We start from the raw sequence: 19,780 nt of genomic DNA, 5'->3' as shown, positions 1-19,780 counted from the left end.
CTTCCTAGCCTTTGCACCAACCCATTTCGTTTCTTGTAGGCACATAATGTTAATCTTCCTCTTTATCATGGTGTCCACCACCTCCATAGACTTTCCTGTTAGAGTGCCTATGTTCCATGTCCCAAATCTCAACCTTCTGTCGCTTCGACCTTTACCTTTTACTTTGTGAACTAGCTTATTTACCCTCGTCCGTTCACGAAAACGCGAGAACCCTTGCTCATTTAACACTACATCCGGGCACCGATGCAGCGGCTCTTGCTTTGACACCGTACTCGAGTCATACAGCGCGTTGCTTCCGGGTAACAACCTAGCTTTAGCGCAATAATGTCTTTGATTCATGTCATGGGGGTTCGGCTATATTTTTATGTTGGTTGCCGAAGACCTAACACAACCCTCCTCCTTTATCCGGGCTTGGGACCGGCTATGTACCGCAAGTGTAACATAGGCGGAGTTAATAATATTGAATTATTGATCTTCTAAAAATAAGAAATTAAAGCAATTTTAATAAAATTTAAAAACATATCTTATACCCTTTTTAGTAATTACAATTCGCATCTTCCTCTTTTTTATTCCTTAGCAAATCTAGGTTTTCCTCATGCTAAACGTCATTTTTTGTAACTTAGCTATGAAAACTTTTCTTGTCTAAAGACATTAAGTATTTCTAATAATAATAGGCATCTAGCCAATACTATCATACCAGTGCAATCAACAATCCATAAAGAATCTTATTCTTATATGTTTGAAATAGTTCGGCCTTGAAATGATATGATTGAGTTTTATGTTGTTTTTTAACTTCATGTTGTGTTTATGGATCTTTATCTTTTAAATTAGATTATGTTGGATTGTACTATGTTCTATTTATTATTTTGTGTTACTTTGTTGGGAATTTTTTTTAAAAAATTTCTATTAATACTCACGGGTATCCTTGGGTGGAAATCCGCCTTACCTGCAAAGACTGATAAATAAGAATCCATAACAAAGATGGGGAGGGAATGAGGGACATTTTTCTTTCTGAGAATGGAGGTGGGGGAGGGTACTCTGTCGCTTCATGGAGCTCCATTGCCAACCCTAAAATGAGTGATGAAAGTTATCCCAACCCTTTTTAGTGGGAAGAAAGAAAAAGGAAAGTTGATATTTCGCATTTCTTTGACACAATAAAATCCTACTAACTAAAGTAATTTGTTTGCCAATATGTGTTCCATCTTTAAATCTTAGGAGTCAATATTATGAATTTGATCCCAACATAAGATCGCCTCTATCATGGCTTAATCATTTTTCAATCATAATTATCCTACAACTTAGATGTGTTTGATTAGGAGTCAAAAGCCGACAACAACCACCACCATTAGGTGGATCTCTTACATGGAACAAACATCATTGCATCCTGGCATGAATCATGACTGAACTCAGCCTATTCACAAATTACTTAGGAGAAAATTAGGAGTTAAACTAAGTTGAAAATTTAGAAGATCAAAAGAATCATGTTGGGTTGACAAAAACACAAATATGGAACTTTTTTTAGATATGTGGGCATGAAAATTCTCGGCTAATCTGGGGGAAGTTTTCCCTTTTTTCCTGATTTAATCTGTTATTCTTCTCTATATTGCTCTTATGTTAGACACCTATCCCCTCGTCAATGAGGCTCCACCAGATTCTTCCGGTATCAATGGTAGTTCTGTTACCTTTTGACTCTCATGACAATCAATCAAATAACTAAATTTTGGTTTCGGCCATTGAGTCAAAATCTCGGTCACAAGTGCTTTTCTGTTTTGTTGAGAGTGAGGGAAGTTGGAAATGGAATGAGATATTTATTGCCATGGAAGATTTCCAAGAAGAGGTGTTGTCATACTTGATGAACAACAACTATCTCTAGTTTGATTTTCTGCCAGTAAAGATAAACAATGTTGGCGGCAAAAGTAGCATTAATTTTGACCATTGAAATCTCAATGCTTCTATGGTGAATTAGGTGGATCATAGCAGTAGGATGGTAGAGCTGAAGAAGTGGCCATGAAAGAGAAGACAAACACTTGTGAATGAAATTGAAGCAAATTGATTCACCATTATTGTTTTGACAACCCCACCTCAATCTCACAGATTTTACTCTGTTAAAAGTTTCTCATAAAGACTTTCTTTCTTGAATTCTTATGTATATCCAAACTCACCCTAAGTATCAGTCTAAAATCCAATTATCCTTAATAATGTTGCTACCTATAGAGTATTTTTCTTTTTAATAAAACCCACTAAATTTATCAATATGCTTTTTGCAGTGAACCCTGAGGTTGAGGACTACATTATGCTATATTAATCAAGTTTCATAGTTTTACTGAACCTTTACTAAGTTTTCTTTATTATTTTATTCGTACTAACACAACTAAAATTTTCTAGGTATGAGTTCAACTCCAATGTTGGGAGTGAGAACTAGACATGAAGAGTGGATGGGTGTGTATGAAGGGCTTTGTACTACAGAAGTGTGTCACGTTTTAGGGGGCGAGTTTGTTTTCCTTAAATCTTATTGGTTGGGTACTCTTTTTCCTCTCTGGAGTTTTGTCCCACTGGGTTTTCTCCTTAGAGGTTTTAACGAGGCCTTACCAAGAGGTGCCGGATATGTTCACCGGTGGATGGTGTCTTTATTTTATTTTAGTGTTTAATGTTTTGTATTTATTTGTCTATTGTGTGTTTAAGCCATTTCAATAATTATTGAGAAAAAAAAAAAGTCTAATATGGTTTTAAGTTGTAAGATTATGATGAAGTAGAGCTATGTTGTTCTATACATTACTATAACATTTTTAAGTGGATGAAATGACTACTAAGAACGTTACTTTATGCTGTTACAAAATGGTGAGTTCTTGTGTACAAGTTGCCTCTGCAATATGTTGTTATACTGAGTAAAGTGACAATTAAGTTTTTGAGGATATCGATTTTGGACCAATTAATTCTTAAAGAATAAAACCTACCGAATTGTAAATGTTGGACACGGTTTCTCTCTCCGTCAATTTCTAATATAAAAGTTAACAGAATCGTTTATGTATACTGTTAATTCTGATTGACGTGTGTGTCTATGTCACATTGGAATTATTTCAAATATTGAAGACAATTAAATTCTCCAATTTAATTGAGTTATAAGAGTACACAATTTATAATTGTCCAAATTTTCCATTTGAGCATCATTAAGGTCAGTATCTTCCAAACTTTATCGTAGTGCAATAGGAATGTGAAGGTACTCAAATTCATAATCAAATAAATTTCTCATTAAACTTGTGGGCAGGAATTTCTCCTTAAAATGCTTCAACAAAAGGGTCATCTTCAACTTCCATTTGTGCATGATCAGCTTTCTCATTATGAGGTGAGTTGGCATGTTGTTGTGTTGTGTGCACCTTAGGCCTAATCCTAATATTCTTGACTCCATTACTCCTTCCACCTTTGCTGCTGCTGCTAATAACATCACTCCTTGCAATTTGCACATTTTTGTTTTGAAACAATACTCTTTCTTTTTGGATCATTCTTCCTTATTTTTCTTGCAAGGACATCCTCCTCATTAGTCATTAGTATCACCGACTTCAAATTCAGATAGTGAGGCTTGTATAACTCATCTTCGACACTTTCATACTCACCATCATCAGAAATTGAAAGGTCACCAGATTCATCACATGCTATAACTAGGGCTTATTGTAAATAAAAGAGATCCGCGATGAGTTATGAAGAAACACACAATATAAGAAAGGCTCTAACAATTCTCAACAACATCATTCCAATTTTAAGCTTGCAAAAACGGGACACGTCGCTCTACATAACTGGACAACTAAGCATATTTATTCCATTTCACAATGTCACTTGACGGAAAGATGTAATGTATCCATGATTTACAATCTTTGAGGATTTATTTAGTAATTTTTATTCTTTAAAGACTAATTTGTTCGAAGTCAACATCTTCAAAGGCTTAGTTATCACTTTAATATGTTATATTTATACATTGGAATTGTGTAATACTGAAAAATAGGATAGATTTGGCCTACGAAAAATGTTGAATAAATAAGATATTTTTGTAATTAAATTTAGTTAAGTTTTTTTTTCTAAGTCTTCTCTTTCTTCTTTAACTGGTTTTTATTGTATTAATAAACTATTAGATTAATTTGGTTGAACTTGAAAAGTCTAAAATAACTTGATTATGTAGCATCATTGTTTACTTAGTTATGGTCAAAATTGTGTGAATTCTACTTAATTATGTTATTTTATATTCTCATTATTAATTTTTTTTATATTTGTGATGTATTTATATTAGGTTTTAATAGTAAAATATGTTTTCAATATATATTTTATATTTTAATATGTTTTATACATATAACTAATTTTTATACACATATAATATGATTGAACTGTAATGGTAAATCAAATTTATCAAAAATAAGTTTAAGTTAACTAATTAATTATTAATACAATTCATTAACTTAAAAATTAATTAATTAAACAAAACAAATTTTGTTAAATATAATATAAAAATTTAACTATGTTACATATACACAAAATATTAGTTATTGTATAAAATATATATTAGAATATAAAATATATATAATTAATATTTTTTGTTTATATATAAAATTTTTTAAAAAGGTTAATTTTAATATTTAATATTATTTAAAATTATTTTTGAAAATAATATATCTTTTACATTATTTAAGAAAAAATTCCAGTAAATGTTCCTAAAAAAAACCCAGAATTTGCCAAAGTTTTGCCGAATTGAAAAGCTTTGAGATTGATAGATTGGTCCAATGACAAATTGTTGGTGACTCTCATTATTATGCGTAAACCCAACGGCTACTACTGATAGGGATCTCTAACACACAAAAGTCACGCTAATCGGTGTCAGCGTCAACGAAAAACGACGATCTTTTTCTCTTTCTTTTCACCCAATAACTACCGACGTTGACTCATAGCTCAAAGTTGCCAAATTCTACTTCAAAGTTGCCAAATTCGTAGAATTTTATATTTATAGTATTATTATTCGGATATTATAATTTATTTTATAATAATTTTTTTAATTCTTTTAAGATTTGATTTAACTTAAAATTTAAACGACATCAACTATAATATTTGTGTTTAATAAATGAATACTTGTATTAATAAATTTTCATGAAGAACATTTACACATATTATAATGTTAATGATAGTAAAATTTAATATAAAAATGTTTAATAACAAAAAAAATTTAGTTAAAATCAGCTAAAAATGATCTTATTTAACATTTTTGTCTTCCTAATATTATTAAATTTAATAATATATAATTTAAAAACTAAAACTTATAGTTTATGTGATACAGTATGAATTGGGAATTAAATAAAAATAGGTTACTTTGGGTTTTCCAAGGGTTTTCTTTTTTATTTTAATTATTTATAATTGTATGGATTATGGAATTTTTAGTTAGATTATTATGGGATTATCTATTTATCTTTAATTAATTCCAATTTATAAAATTAAAATTCTTTCTACGACTCAAGCAACGTTTCTTCTTCTTGTTTCTTCTTAGTTTCCGTCGTCGCCGTCAGTTAAGAACGTAAAACCCCACCAACCACCATTTCCCTCTTCTCACTCCTTCATTTTCCGTTCAATTTTCTCAGATCTACCTTTCTCTCTCTTCTTCTATGGCTTCCACTGCTGTTGCCACCTCCTCCGTCCCTGCTGCCGTGAGGACGGAACCGCTGCCGCAGCCGTCTGATTCTTCTCCTTCCAGAACCTCCGCCGCCGCCGAGGTGTCGCTTTTATCGTCCTCACCCGCCGCCGAGGTCATTGATCGTAGCGATTCTTCCAATTCATCGCCGAACCTATTTGCTGACGCTGAAAATCAGGTACCTACCTCCTCTCTCTTTTAATCTTGTCGGTGCTGGGCGCTTCCTGCATTTATGATTCTTCGACTCGGTTCAATCGTTTCTGTGTGTAGTGTAGTCTGTAGCGCATTACTTATATGAATTTCGTTTGTTCATTTAATTTTGTAGAAATGAATTATGCTATATTATCTTTCATGTGTTTTTCCGGATGTCTTGAGAATTTCGAGTTCTGTGGATTTTGATATTAGGAATCTAAGCTGGCTTAGTTAGCTATGGAAATCGTGTAAATTTTTGGTAGTTTTGAATTTCAACATTCCTGTGATCAATCTTTGTAACTCATGCCTTTATCCTTTTGGTTACAGACTATGGACGCGTTGAAGAGTGAAGAGTATCGGCAGCTGTTTCGTCTTCCACCAGATGAAGTAAGTGATTTTCTATCTTTTCAAGTTCGCTGTTCTAATTTCTTAAGGTTTTGCTTATTGGTTTACTGATTACTGTTATAGCATAAAATTGAATACAATTGAATGGTATTCTAGTCAAATTTGCAGTTTTTCTGAACGTGTTTGTATATGATCATGTCCTTATGTCACTTCTTGGTAAAGCATTCAATGAAGTCGGGTTGGGAAACCTCATTGATGAGATGCTCAAAAAAATTGCTTATAAGTCCCAGGTCAAAAGTCTCTTATTTTGCAAATTGTGGACCTTCTCTTGATTAATGGTGGATAAGATTGTTTACACACCCTATTTATTTATCAACACTCGTCCATGAAGGTTTTTTACTTTCATTTCCTTACTCTCAAGTAATATTCAGACTATTGAGTCAATTGCTTCCTTTTTTAATATATAAATTCTTTAGAGGTTAACTAATTCTAACGACCTTGGACCCTGGTGGGGTATAACTAAAGGAACTATCACTCAAATCTTCAAAAAAGTCAAAACTAAAGAACAATAATTTCGGATAGCCTCAAATCAAGAGCAGCCCCGACTTTGCAAAATAAGAGACTTTTGACTGGTGGCCCGTAAGCAATTTTTTTAGAACCTTATCAATGAGGTTCCCCAACCCAACCTTATTGAATACTTTACCCACTTTCTTTCATGATATAATGAGATATCTCTTTGAAGCCGTTGGGGTAGAACATATTTTGGATTTGTTTTGAAATGAAATTCCTCTTACCAACTTATCCTTCTATTGTAATGTGTATCTTATCTACACACTCTGCTTACCGTGTGAATGAAGTGTTTGAATTGTGGAGCAACCATTTTCGGGAGTGCTTTCCCTAATTATATTACCTAAAACTCAGTGTATCATATTTTAGTTTTGTAATTTCAGTCCTCGAAAATTTGAATAATGTTGGCTCAACATTTTCTTAGTAAGTCATTCTTACAAAATTTCCCAAAAGGCTCCCTTTCCCCTCTCTGTAGACAGATGCTTGCACATCCTTTGTAACCAAAATAAAAGAACACATTCTTATGGATAAATATATATATTTACCTTGTCTGTGCATTTCTTACATCTAGCAACGAAGCAAATTGATATTTATATGATGATTTTTCTCATTCCTTTTTCATAATTCACATCTTATTTATTCTCCTTCTATTTTAGGTCCTTATTGAAGATTTTAATTGTGCCCTCCAGGAAAATATACTTATTCAGGTAATATTTTTTGATTTGTTGTTAAATGGTATTAGTCTTGACTTGAGTGATGTACATTTTCTTTTTTTATTGGAAAATCATTTTGCTGGATTTCATTTGCTTAAACTGCCAAAAGCTTTTTCATTTTGTTGTTTAATGATTTAAAAGCAAGTTACAATATGTCATGTTGCCTTTTCATTTGGTTTTCTGATTAGTTATTAATTTCTTGTTGTAGGGTCATATGTACCTTTTTGTCAACTTTATATGTTTCTACTCGAACATATTTGGGTTTGAGACAAAGGTAAGTGACTGAACAGAATGCATTTTTAACATATTCTTTTATCTTTTCGCCTTCTGAGCTTGTTTATAATGGCCATGCTTAATCTAAGTTTAATGGGAAAATTTATTGCTTTTGGTACTATATTTTTTATTGCAAATGATTGTGTGAAAGCACGTGGGTATGAACTGTCAAGAGTGACTAAATCACAAACTTAAATCCATATTGGACAATAAAATATCTGAAAGAGTTTGCCTAAGTATTTTTTCTGAACTGTGTTGTTTCCAGATATATAATCTCTTCATTGTAGTTTTTTTTTAATAAAATCCATGATTTATGTGAAAGAAGTATCGTTCCTTGATTGTTTCCATTGAGTTTATTCTTATCTAGAGATTTTGGTTTTTGTTTTACAATTTCTCTGCATCTTGGATATGTCAATGGTTTATGTTTCAGAGAATAATTGCATTCCCAGAAGTCACAAGTGTACGTAGGGCAAAGACAGCTGGGCTCTTTCCCAATGCCATTGAGATTCTTGCTGGCAACAGGAAGGTATCTTACACATAGAGGAACATTATAGTCGTTATGCATCATTGCAATATTGAATATTCAATCTGAATATATTTTTGCTGCGTACTGTTGTTTCTGCTTGATGGTGCCCTGATGTCCGTCTTAATCCACTTATCTGTTTGACAGTACTTTTTCGCATCTTTCCTATCCCGTGATGAAGCTTTTAAGATTATTAATGATGGATGGTTACGGCAGGCTAATGGTACCAGAGCAGTTATTGAACAGGTGTTTTGCTACAGTAATCTGTGTATCTAATTGTTTATGATGTTTGTTAAGGTAGAAAAAAAAAAAAACCCTGGAATTTAACGGCAATTCTTTTTTGCTAATGCTGTGTTTGTTGTACCCTTGCCCTTATACATTGGGTGGTCTTTCTTTTTCTTTTTTTTTTCAGGAGTCTATGTCCGAGTGCAGCGGCCAAGACAGTGAACTTATAGCTACTGAAAATGTCAAGAGTTCTGATATATTAGACAATGACTCTCCTTCTGCAGACCCGTATGTCCATTATCTTAGTGACCAAACCTTAGAATAAGATTATTTTGTGTGGAAACTCATTTAGACTTACTTATATATGTGTTAATCAGGAGCAAGGTTACTACTAATATTATCAACGACATGGGACCTCCATCAAATATTATAGATAGCCCTGTAGTGATGAAAGTTACAGATAAACAATCCAGTACAAAACAGGTAGCTGAACCTGTATTGAATGAAGATTCTCCAGCTGCGAGTTCCTGCTGGAAAGAGGAGGACATTGATGCTCCAACAAGTGAGTTTGGAACATACCCACTACTTGTATACATTTTGGATTTAAGCTCGTAGAATGCATTTAATCTTCTAGATATTGTTCTGTGGGAGAATGATGCAAGGTTTTTATTTTAGAATTGTTTGTTCAATGGATCTGGTTAATAGTATATTGGAAGAATGGGTGGTTCTGTTGAAATATAAATAAAATGAAATTTTTACTTTTCTATTGATTCAGGCTTTTAGGGTATACTTTATCATACATTGTCACAAAATAACCTGCCTTAAGTTTGTAACAATTGGAAAGTTTTGATGTGCAGATGAGATTGGAGTTTGTATGCTATATTGTCTTACAGCTCTGTTACACTTAAATAGTTAACTGCAGTGGATTAGCCATATAAGCTCTTTGCTAAACTACTGTTTCTTACAAATAGAAGTTGGTAAACTGACTTGATTGATCCCGTCTTTGAAATTCTCCAGCCCCTCTGTTTATTTGTGGTCTGAGAAGTTAAAAAATATTTTATATATATATATATATAACCCTAGGAAACTTTGCCTAAGCAAAATTGATCAACACAACATTTTTCATTCCCATTGTGTTTAGGGTTTGAAAAGCTATGCTTTATAGATGAATCCTTTGTTTTGCTTTTGTATCATATTATCCTTCTCCTTAAATCTTAATGAAATTATTCTTTTATCAAAAAGATAAGAAAAATGTCTATTGTGTTTAACTTATAATATGTTTTATTAATCCATCATATTTTTTCAAAAACTCAGCTGATATGAGCTTATTTTCTAATGTGCAGTCCCAGAAGAATACACGTGTGTTGCAGAAGCTGAGTTTCCGGTATTTCTTATTAGAAAAAATATCATTTTATTTTTTCATTTTCAAGTTTTCCCTTGTTGACTCTAGTGATATTAGTCTTCTAAATTTATTAGAAATTTTAAAATTTTAAATTTACAAACTGCAGATAAAGGTTGAAGACTTCTTTAGGTACTTTTTCTCAGATGATGCTGTAAACTTTCATGAGTCTTTCCATAAAAGATGTGGTGATAAAGGTAGCCTGCATGAAACAACTATGAAACCTCTGCATTTGAAAAATCATCTTTAATTTTGTATGCTTTCCTGGTTGTGAGTATGGTTTAAAGGGAAGAATTTAAGATGACTAATACCTGTCAATAATGTTTTGTCGAGGATGATTTTTTCATTTTTCCCCCTTCCCCTTTCAGACTTCAAGTGTAGTTTGTGGCGTCCTCAAGAGAAATTTGGGTATGCTCGTGAACTATCTTTTCAACATCCAATAAAACTTTATCTTGGTATGTTTCTGCCAGCTTTATTTCTCTTTTCTATCTGAGTTTTGTTATTCCATGATAATTTTATTGACTATGCAGTGGTGGAGGTTCAACTAAAATTTTGAAAAAGCCAAAGTGAATGCCTAATATGGGGGGCTTATTCACAGAGAAATATATGAACATATTGATGAGTTACAAAATTCCATTTCATGGAAAAAATGATTGAGCAGTGCATGCCTTAAGTAGTTAAGTTTGAGGTTATTAATTCAAATTAAGCTAAATATAAGATAGAATAAATTGTTAAATCTAGGATCCTGAGCATATGTCCTTTGGTGAAGCAATAATAAGTTCTTTGATGCGTCCCTATGATTTTTAAAAACTTGGCAAACTGTTCCTATGGAGACCCGCCAGTGGACATAATTGTGTTTCCTTTTCAGGAGCAAAATTTGGTGGCTGCCATGAGCTTCAGAAATTTCGAGTGTATAGGAGCAGGTTGTTACCATGACTGTTGTTTATCAATCCATTTTTATTTTTTCTTCAGTTATTCTTTTGATATCTTTCAAGATGTTTTTTCAAGCTAAATGTAATGTAATTATTGGGAATTCCTTGGTGCCATGAAGTGGGCTTGGATAGCATAGTCAAGTGACTGTAGCATATGCTTCATCTTCTTATTCTGGCATCTGGTCGGAATGAGGAAAATATCTTAAGTGTATCTTAGGATTGGTTTTCTTATCTCCGTCTTTCTATGATTTATTTCCTTATTAATTAAGATTAATACTCTATTGTTATTGTACATGGCGATTAGTGCTGTCTCTTTTGTATCACACATAAAACACATCATATCATATTGATATCAATAAATTGCCTATATATACATATACTCAATTTCCTTCTTCCTCCTTCCCTTTTTTAGACCCATTATCTCAACATTTTCTTGTCTGTTTATTATGTTATGCTGGCAGCGAAAATAATTGCTCTTGCCTCAATACTGCATTTTATTGTTTCCATTCTTTGTCTTCCCTTATTTGTAGATGTTTATTATTTGTTTTTAGAGCAAGAATAAAGTTGCTCCATTGATTACTTGAAATATATGAAGAACTTATTTATTTATTTTTATTTTTACATATTTTTTTACTTCTTTCAGTCATCTGGTTATAGAGACATCACAAGAAGTCAGTGATGTACCTTATGCAGATTATTTTCGTGTTGAGGTACATTTTTTTCTGGGAAAATTAGATCTTTATCATAAAATTATGAGCTTTTTGCCCCTAGTACAATATACTTATTAGAAGCATTTGGCATGAATGATTTCTCTTGATAATTGAGCTACTAGGTCAACGTAGATAACTTGTTTTATTTTGACCCTACTCGCTTGCAAAAGCTCATTGAGCTTGAATTCTACTGTTGACGTCATGCTAAATTTGCTCTTTTTGCTCTCATGACGAGCCACTGTTTTTACTTGGTGGTCTCTTGTCTTCATTTAACTCTCTTTGTTTTAATTGTTTCGTTAATAATTTTCTTCTTCCAATGAATTTATAGTTTACGTATATTTCTTGTTTAATTACCAGGGACTGTGGGATATACAGAGACACAAGGATGACTCTTGCATTTTGAGAGTATATGTGACTGTAGCATTTTCTAAGAAAACTATTTGGAGAGGTGGGCCTTTTCATGATTTATCCTGAAACTAATATTCTCTTGCTTTGTATCTTATTATTATTATTATTATTATTATCATCATCATCATCATCATCATTATCATTATCATTATCATTATTATTATTATTATTATTATTATTATTATTATTATTATTATTATTATTATTATTATTATTATTATATGCTAAATGACTTAGTTTTGTGCTCCCTTTTCACTTTTTCAGTATAATAGTTTTGGTCTGTTAAATTTTCTTTGACTTTCCTGAAATGAAGAAGTATGAAGCAAACAGTTCTCCATGTTATTAGCTTTTGACTTCTCATCTCTTATGCTTTAGTAGTTTTAAAATTTCAATTTAAAGTTACATTGCTTTTGACCTCATCAATTGGTATTGCAACCAGTTTGACGAATCTATTATTTGAGTAAATATTCATTTTTAGCATTATTTTTTTTGCACAACACAAGGTTTCATGATGGAAAGTGTGATATTGGCTTTTATCTACAAGAACTTTTTTTATACACCAAAGAAAGATTAGGAACAGAATTACCAACTCTGACAAGTTTCTTATACTTGTGTGTATGATACACATATCTGCTTCACTTGAGAGAAAAGTAAAGAAAAAGAGCATGTACCATTTTTTAGAAATTGGACTTTACTTGATTTTGTGAACAATCGCGCAGGCAAAATATTACAATCAACCGTTGAAGAATGTCGAGAAGCTTATACTACTTGGATTAGCATGGTATTTTTTATTTGGGTGTTTTCTTTTTTCTGTGTTCACTATTTACACTTTTTATTGTCCACTTAAGATTCTATCACTACTTTCAGGCACATGACTTGTTGAAGCAGAAAAACCTAGAAAAGCAAGGTTTGACATTTGCAATTTCTATACATGTTCTTAAATTTTGAAGTTCATTATGCATTCCTGATACCATCAGTTTCTTTGTAATATTTATGATTTGTTTTTATGAGGCAGAAAGAGGTGCTGTTGTTGCTTCAACTCAAAATGGAAAAATCAATCCCGATATAGAGTTGGAGACTGTAGAAACTTCAGGAGCTTCACAGGAGGAATGTAACTCTACAAGGATCCAAGCTACATCTAGTGTAGCAGATGCTATTCACAAGGTTGACACCCAGATGCAAACAAGATTCATTGATACATCGTCTGTTCCTTCTTTGTTCAAAGATTATGTGAGAAAGTTAAGGTTGTCTTTGAAAAGTCAGAACAACCTCTCATTACTCATTGTTGCCATTTTTGCGCTGATTTTCTTCATGCAGGTGCGTACTTTGAACCATAGCTTTAAATTTTTGTCTTTTCATGTTCTGTGGATTAGTCATGCAACTATGAAGAGCCGTTCTACTATCAGTACTTTTACATTGAATGCAAAAATCAATTTTTTATTGAAGATTTGTTGCAATTACTTGCTAATGTTAGTGGTTTGTCGCTGATTCGCTTCTATGTGAATGTTATGATTACAATGCAGCAAAAAACAAGGCCTTATCCCACTAGTACCTAGTGGGTTTGGTTACATAGATCAAATAATGTCATTACGTCTTAATATGTATCATGTTTGCAATGAGAGTGTTCATACATTGTTCTTATTTGACCACTTCTTACATAGTCCTTTTAGGTCTTCCTCTCCCTCTAACCACTAGTTTATTTTTTTATCCAATCCCACTTTTCTCACTAAATGCTCTACTGACTTTTTTCCATATGTCCAAACCACTTAAGATAAGATTCTATCATCTTTTCAGCAATAGGTGCTACTCTAACTTTTTCTCCATATGCATATGACTACTCATCTATGGAAGTATTCTCGTTTTAACGCTGAACTTATGTTCATGTCCACCTTTTGTCACCCAACACTTTTTTCCATATAACATTGCTGGTTCAATGATAGTGATTTACCCTTTGCAGGTACTTTTCTACTGCATAAAACCCGAAAGACTCCAGTATTTGACCATCCTTATTAAGTTCCTTTATTTTTGATATAACATATTTTCCGATTTTCACTTCTATGGTGTTCATCTTTTGCTGCTAAACTTGTACTCCATATACTGTGTCTTTATCCAACTTATGTGCAAACCATATACCTCCAAAATTTGTCTCTACAAATCCAACTTTTAATTCAAATCTTCCTGCGGTTCTCCCATAAGAGTGATGTCATCGAGAAAAAGCATGCACCATGGTATGAGTTCTTGAATATGCTTATGAAACATGTCTGAAACAAGTGTGAAAAGAGATGGATTTAGAGATGATCCTTGGTGTAGTTTACACCAATAAAAATTTTCTTTGTTATACCTTATTGAGTTTTCACACTAGTTGTATTCCCATTGCACATATCTTTACTTGTACGAATATGTACAATCCTTGCTGCTTTCTTCTAGAAAAATCTTATACAGGCCTTTCTTGCTACCCTGTCATGATTTTTTTTAGAGTCAATAAACAGTGTGTAGATTTTTCTTATTACTCTGATGCCGCCTCTTCATCATTCTCTCTAACAATTATATAGCCTCCGAGGTAGATCTAGCTGACATAAAACCAAACTATTTCTTAGAAACCTTAGTTTCTTGTCCCAACATTCGTTCTATAACTCCTCACAACTTGATAGTATGGCTCATGAGCTTAATCTTTTTTTGTACCACAATTCATATATTCATTGTAGATAGGGACCAAAATGTTCTTCCTCCATACATATGGCATTTTCTTAGACTATAAAATCTCATTAAAGAGTTTAGTAGCTAATAGACTCTATTTCATCCTAAATCTTCCCAAATTCAATCCGGATAATATATGGGCCCACTTCTCTACCTTTCTTCATTTACTTTCAAAATTTTGAATTCTTCAATAGTAATTCAAGTTTTGGTTCCTCCTTTGTAATTGACCTAAGCATGCCGTGAAAGAATCTCGTGTCCATCCTTAGATACTCTTATCTGTGACTAACTTCACCATTCTTGTCTTTAATGCACGTAACTTGATCCAAATCTCTTTTTTTTTTCCTCATACCCAGATACTTATAAAAGACCTTCGTAAGCTCTTGTTCTTGCTTCACTTACCACCACTTTTGTCTCCTCTATGGCCATCTTATTTATCCCAATTTTTCTCATTATCGCATAAAGACCACCTTTTACATCATCTCCTTTTTTACCTTTACCTTCTCTTGCACACTTGTGTCCTACCACCACAAATTTTATCTCTTGCTCCAGTACCTTTAGTCTTTCTTTTGCTGTTTTCCTAATAATTTTTGTCATCTTACATCACACTAGTTTGCACTTCCATGCTCATCTCACCTGGTTTCTTACTTTCTTCCAAGCAGTGGAAGTGATGTAATTATCATATGGCTGCCTGCATTAATGCAGGATGGTTGTGCACCGGGTTGCCCTTTTTATTTTTTCCTCCTCAACCAAGGGTAAAATTGGGTGAAATTCTTTTTAGATGAAATTCATATACAATTTACATATATCTAATCCATGAAAAATTTCACCTTCTCCAACGTTCTCAGCATTTTGGACTTTAGGGATGTTGTAAAATGTTTACTAACTATAGTTGCAGATCAAATACATCATTTTATTAACTATTTACTCTATTCTGCTGCAGCAGTTTAGCATACTTGTGCTATTGTCAAGACCTCAACACATACATGTTAACCCTCCTATAGACAACATAAATATGATGGAAAATGGAGTTACTAGAACTTCTTCAGACATGGCGTGGTTGGAGAAAAGAATTCATCACCTCAAAGATGAGATGTACATGGTTGAGACTAGGCTCGAAAGGATGCGGTATGAACATGCACTCTTAAAAAAGCAACTAAATGATCTTGAGCGTAAATAACTACCTTTTTTTCGTTGTTGAATCATATCTTTCTCTACATATCTTTTGGTGTATATATATGTGTGTGATGCATGGATCTGACATTCAGTTAATTTCTAAAATTCATTTTATCTTGTTGTAAATGAGGAATATAATTTTTACCACATGTAAAAACTAAGAAAATTAAGCCACGAGGATTGGTCTAGTGATAAAGGGTTTGGGTAGTATGCACGAGGTTCTAGTTTAAACCTCATTTGCATAATGTAAAACAAAAAAAAAAGGAAAAAGAAAATTGGTAGACAATTTTATTACGAAAATGATGTGCATTGTTATTGATCCTTGAATGTATAAGTATATTCTGTTATTATCGTTCATCTACAGCACAAGTTCACAACCTAAGTTAATAGCTTCTGATAAACATTTGTTTTGCTTGTGTATCACTCCTCAAAAGACAAAATCTAAGATTTGATTTCTTTTTCTACCAAAGATGTAACAAAAAAAAAAAGGTAGGAAGTTAATATTTTGTGGGCAAGCTATATTGCTCTCTCCTGTTATTTGAGGTAACTCATTGTGTTCCAATCCCATTTGTCTAGGCAGCTTTTCCTAAGCATCTTTTTAGAAGCTGTTTGTTATTTTTACAGGGTTATAGTTTCATGTTATAATGTTATATTGTACAAATACTGGGCTCTTAGGTGTATTATCACCCGAATTTCATGAGAGCTCAGTTTATGACTTTTGAAATAGAAGGGAGTTAAATGATTTTCACTGAACCTCAAGACTCGAGTATATTAAAATACCAAATCTTACTATTAATTATTATTGATCTTTGAATGAAAAAAAAAAACTAATTTGCTATTCTTTTTTTAAATTCCTGTATCATGGCTTTGTTAAAACTCGACATCATTTCATTCCTCATAGAAACTGGTATATATGGTTTAACGGAGGTTTGAAAAAGATAAGTAAATTAGCACCATTATTAAATTGTATGCAGAGATGTAGTAAGGGAGAGAGGGATAGGATATGGTTCCGAATGATGAAATGGATACTTCTAACAAGATTTCATTCTTTCCTGTAGAAAGATGTGTAAGAGGAACCACAGTTGTCATGAGTAGCTAGTCTTTTAATATCTTGTCTGTCTATGCTAACCAGCGCTAAAATTCAGAAACAAGAAAAGCTATAATAGGATATTCTCTATTGATTCAACCGTTGCACCTACAATAGTTGAGAAGTTGACAGTTGAAACCTCTGTCTTTGGAAGTAGGTCACGACTGCCTGGAGGGGGTTGAGGACATAACTGGTGTTTAGGGCTATTACTGTACCAATAGAAGTGTAAACGAAGATAAAAATAAGAGTATGTATTATTTTTAACGATAATACTGCATGACCAAGTCACTTAGTAATCAAGTTTAACTAAGTTGGTTTAATAACTTAAGGATCGAACCAAAAATTTAAGTTGAAGAGATGTTTATATTTTTTAAAAATTCATGAACTTAATTTTGTGTTTGACAAAATTAAAAAGTTCATGTGCTTATATTTATAGTTTTTAAAAGTTACATCTAAAAAGAATTTTTTAAAGTTGATTTGTTTTTATTAAAATTAAAATGTTTAATATAATTTTATATATTAATTAATATTTAAATTTAATTCTTATATTAATATTTAGGATTTGGATTTTCTAACGTTTGAATTTTACTTTAGAGAATAAAGTGAGATTCTTTACCATTTATTTTATAGGTGGGACTAAGAATAAATGAGAGAGAAACTATTCAAAAGTAGAAGATTACACATTACCTTCTAAAGTACAAATTTAAAATTTAGAGGATTCAAATTCTAATGTTTATTATAAAATTTTTAAATTTAAAAAATTATTTTATCAAAAATACTTGTTATTTGTGTTTATTAAAAATTATTTTTTTAAAATTAATTTTTATAAATTATTTTATTCTTAAAATATAAAATTTTTATCAAACTAAAGCTAGGTATACCCGTCTTGTTTCCATGTTTATGTTTATCAATCGCATTTGACTGAGAGTTACATGTTTATAATAATATAATTTTTACATAAACTTTCTCGCCTTCGATACAATAGTTTAAGCTTTATCCTCCATGGTATATATACAACCATCAAGATATTTACCAAGCAGTAAAAAATTCCCACCTTATGTTCAAAAGTCAAAATAAACAAGAAAATAATATAAAATCATAATTACAGCCAAGCCTTCGGCCACATGTCGTTGATTGTTTTCTGTGTGCAAGGGCCGCACGAGGAGCTTACAAAACTTTTTACCAAGTGCAGGTATGTCTTCAGATCATGACACGTGGCAACATCTCCTTGCTTTAAATAGGGTAAATCCTTACTACTCAACCTTAGCTCTTGTCCAACATCAGCATAAACCAACTGCATGTCCTCTACACGCCTATGTAGCCACCCTAATAATCTTGCCACGTGGACATCTTCATTGTCCGCCACGTCATTGTCATTACTCACAGCAAACCCTGGAACTCTTGTGAAAACATCGTCAGGGTTCACTATTCTCAGTATCTTGATCCCATTCTGTTCCAATATTCTCCTAAATCTTTTGTTTCCCACGCGGGGCCCACCGAAGGAAACAACCGTCACCATTGGTGGATTCTCAAAGGTGGTGGTTATATCATACGCACTTAGGATTGCAAGCGCGGCTCCAAGGCTATGACCTGTGAGGGTGAGGCTAAGTGGTTCATTGCCATAGGATTTGATAACTCTCCCAATCTCTTCTCTTACCATCTCTTGCAAACTCGCTTGCTTGGGGGTTTTTGACGTGTACAGACTTAGAAACCCTTTTTGCACCATAGGGCCAATATCGTCTTTTCCATCCACTTGATCAGCCAAGTTAGTTAACGTCGCACGTAGGTTTTCCAGCCACTCCAAGCACGTAGCCGTTCCTCGAAATGCGATGACCACGTCACGTCGGCCGAGCCGGATAATTTCCTTTTTGTGTTCACATACGGCTATGTAACCGATCCAACTAGACCGGCTACATGCCCAACTAGATATTTTATCTGCCCATGTTGGCAGGTGAATCCCACACGTGGCGCGTAAATTCTTAGTTAATTTGTATCCTGAGCTCGCAATTCCACATCGATTTAAGAGCGAGCTTTTGGGATGACGACACGTGGCATAAGTCGGAGAAGAAGGGTCAAAGTCAAAAGAACGATAGGCTGCATCTACAAAGTGTCCATATCTTAATATTTCCCAACGTAGGTTATCATCAAGGGGATCAAGCAAGTCTTGCCAGTGGTTGATTCCTTGGTATTGCTTCCATTTGGGACCAAGTTTTGGGGACATGTAGTTGGCTGATGAGGTAGGTTTAAGTTGAGACCATGAGTGTGTGGTACAACGGTTAAAAGGTAATGTTGGTGTGTTTGATTCATCTTGTGACAAAGTGATAATGGGGTTGGATATGGAAAAAGAGGAGGATGATGCTCTTATAGTAAGAGCAAGCCTCATTATTATGATGAGATCTTGCTTCTTGTCCTCTCTTTGCAGTTTATTAGGTACTTGCTGCATTCCATTTATATGGGGACTCTAAAGAGAGTGGAGGAGTGGTGCGTGGGTTTTGATTAAAGGAATAAAATAAAAAAAATAAATATATTAACAATTAAAAAATATATTTTTTATTAATTTTTTTTTATTGTGATATACATTAAGGATGTTTATTGTGAAAATTAAAATATAAATTTCGGACAATTGAATCTTACATGAATAATCAATATTTTAAAAAAATACATAATTTTATTTAATAATTTTTAATCCTAACCACACACACTTATGAACTATTGAACTATCTTTCTCGTATAGTAGAACTCTTTGTCCACTATTATTCCTTTTATATATTAATAACCAAAAATCTTAATTTTATGATCATCATTCAGTTATCTAGAAAGACTTAAATTTTATGACAACCTCTCGTATCTATTGTATATTTCTAATTTTAAAAT

General features: G+C 32.8%; 3 protein-coding genes across 6 annotated transcripts in view; 2 read left to right on the top strand and 1 right to left on the bottom strand.

Annotated features, from left to right (window-relative positions):
- The window catches only part of LOC112710246 (uncharacterized), a 35,861-nt gene extending 33,025 nt beyond the window's left edge, over positions 1-2,836 (top strand). For all 3 annotated transcript variants that reach the window (XR_011866198.1, XM_025762405.3, XM_025762406.3), the window contains one exon: positions 2,386-2,836. Coding sequence is in view for 2 of the 3 variants with exons in the window: in XM_025762405.3 (XP_025618190.1) it covers positions 2,386-2,391 (6 nt within the window). In the remaining variant the exon portion in view is untranslated. The remainder of the gene's footprint in view (positions 1-2,385) is intronic.
- Positions 2,837-5,465: 2,629 nt separating this feature from the next.
- Positions 5,466-16,119, top strand: LOC112710245 (protein VASCULAR ASSOCIATED DEATH 1, chloroplastic). Of its 2 annotated transcripts, none has more exons than XM_025762402.3 (18): positions 5,466-5,840; positions 6,182-6,241; positions 7,423-7,473; positions 7,688-7,753; positions 8,183-8,278; positions 8,423-8,521; positions 8,688-8,788; positions 8,878-9,062; positions 9,844-9,884; positions 10,009-10,096; positions 10,268-10,354; positions 10,768-10,822; positions 11,475-11,541; positions 11,899-11,989; positions 12,669-12,730; positions 12,817-12,856; positions 12,965-13,266; positions 15,590-16,119. In XM_025762402.3, exons 1-18 carry the CDS (start codon positions 5,637-5,639, stop codon positions 15,821-15,823), a joined length of 1,929 nt encoding a protein of 642 aa, XP_025618187.1. In that variant the 5' UTR covers positions 5,466-5,636; the 3' UTR covers positions 15,824-16,119. The 2 variants fall into 2 exon arrangements, with proteins under 2 accessions (XP_025618187.1, XP_025618186.1); XM_025762401.3 differs by having other exon boundaries at positions 15,587-16,119.
- A 1,703-nt stretch (positions 16,120-17,822) lies between these two features.
- On the bottom strand, positions 17,823-19,313 carry LOC112712883 (phospholipase A(1) DAD1, chloroplastic). The gene has a single exon (XM_025765759.2). The coding sequence runs from the start codon at positions 19,287-19,289 to the stop codon at positions 18,009-18,011; it is 1,281 nt and encodes a 426-aa protein (XP_025621544.2). The 5' UTR covers positions 19,290-19,313; the 3' UTR covers positions 17,823-18,008.
- Between the last annotated feature and the right edge of the window lie 467 nt (positions 19,314-19,780).

The sequence above is a fragment of the Arachis hypogaea genome, chromosome 9, assembly GCF_003086295.3.
Source record: "Arachis hypogaea cultivar Tifrunner chromosome 9, arahy.Tifrunner.gnm2.J5K5, whole genome shotgun sequence".
NCBI classification, from domain to species: Eukaryota; Viridiplantae; Streptophyta; class Magnoliopsida; order Fabales; family Fabaceae; genus Arachis; species Arachis hypogaea.
The sequence above is the reverse complement of the archived record's forward strand: the minus strand, read 5'-3'. Positions and strand labels throughout refer to the sequence as shown.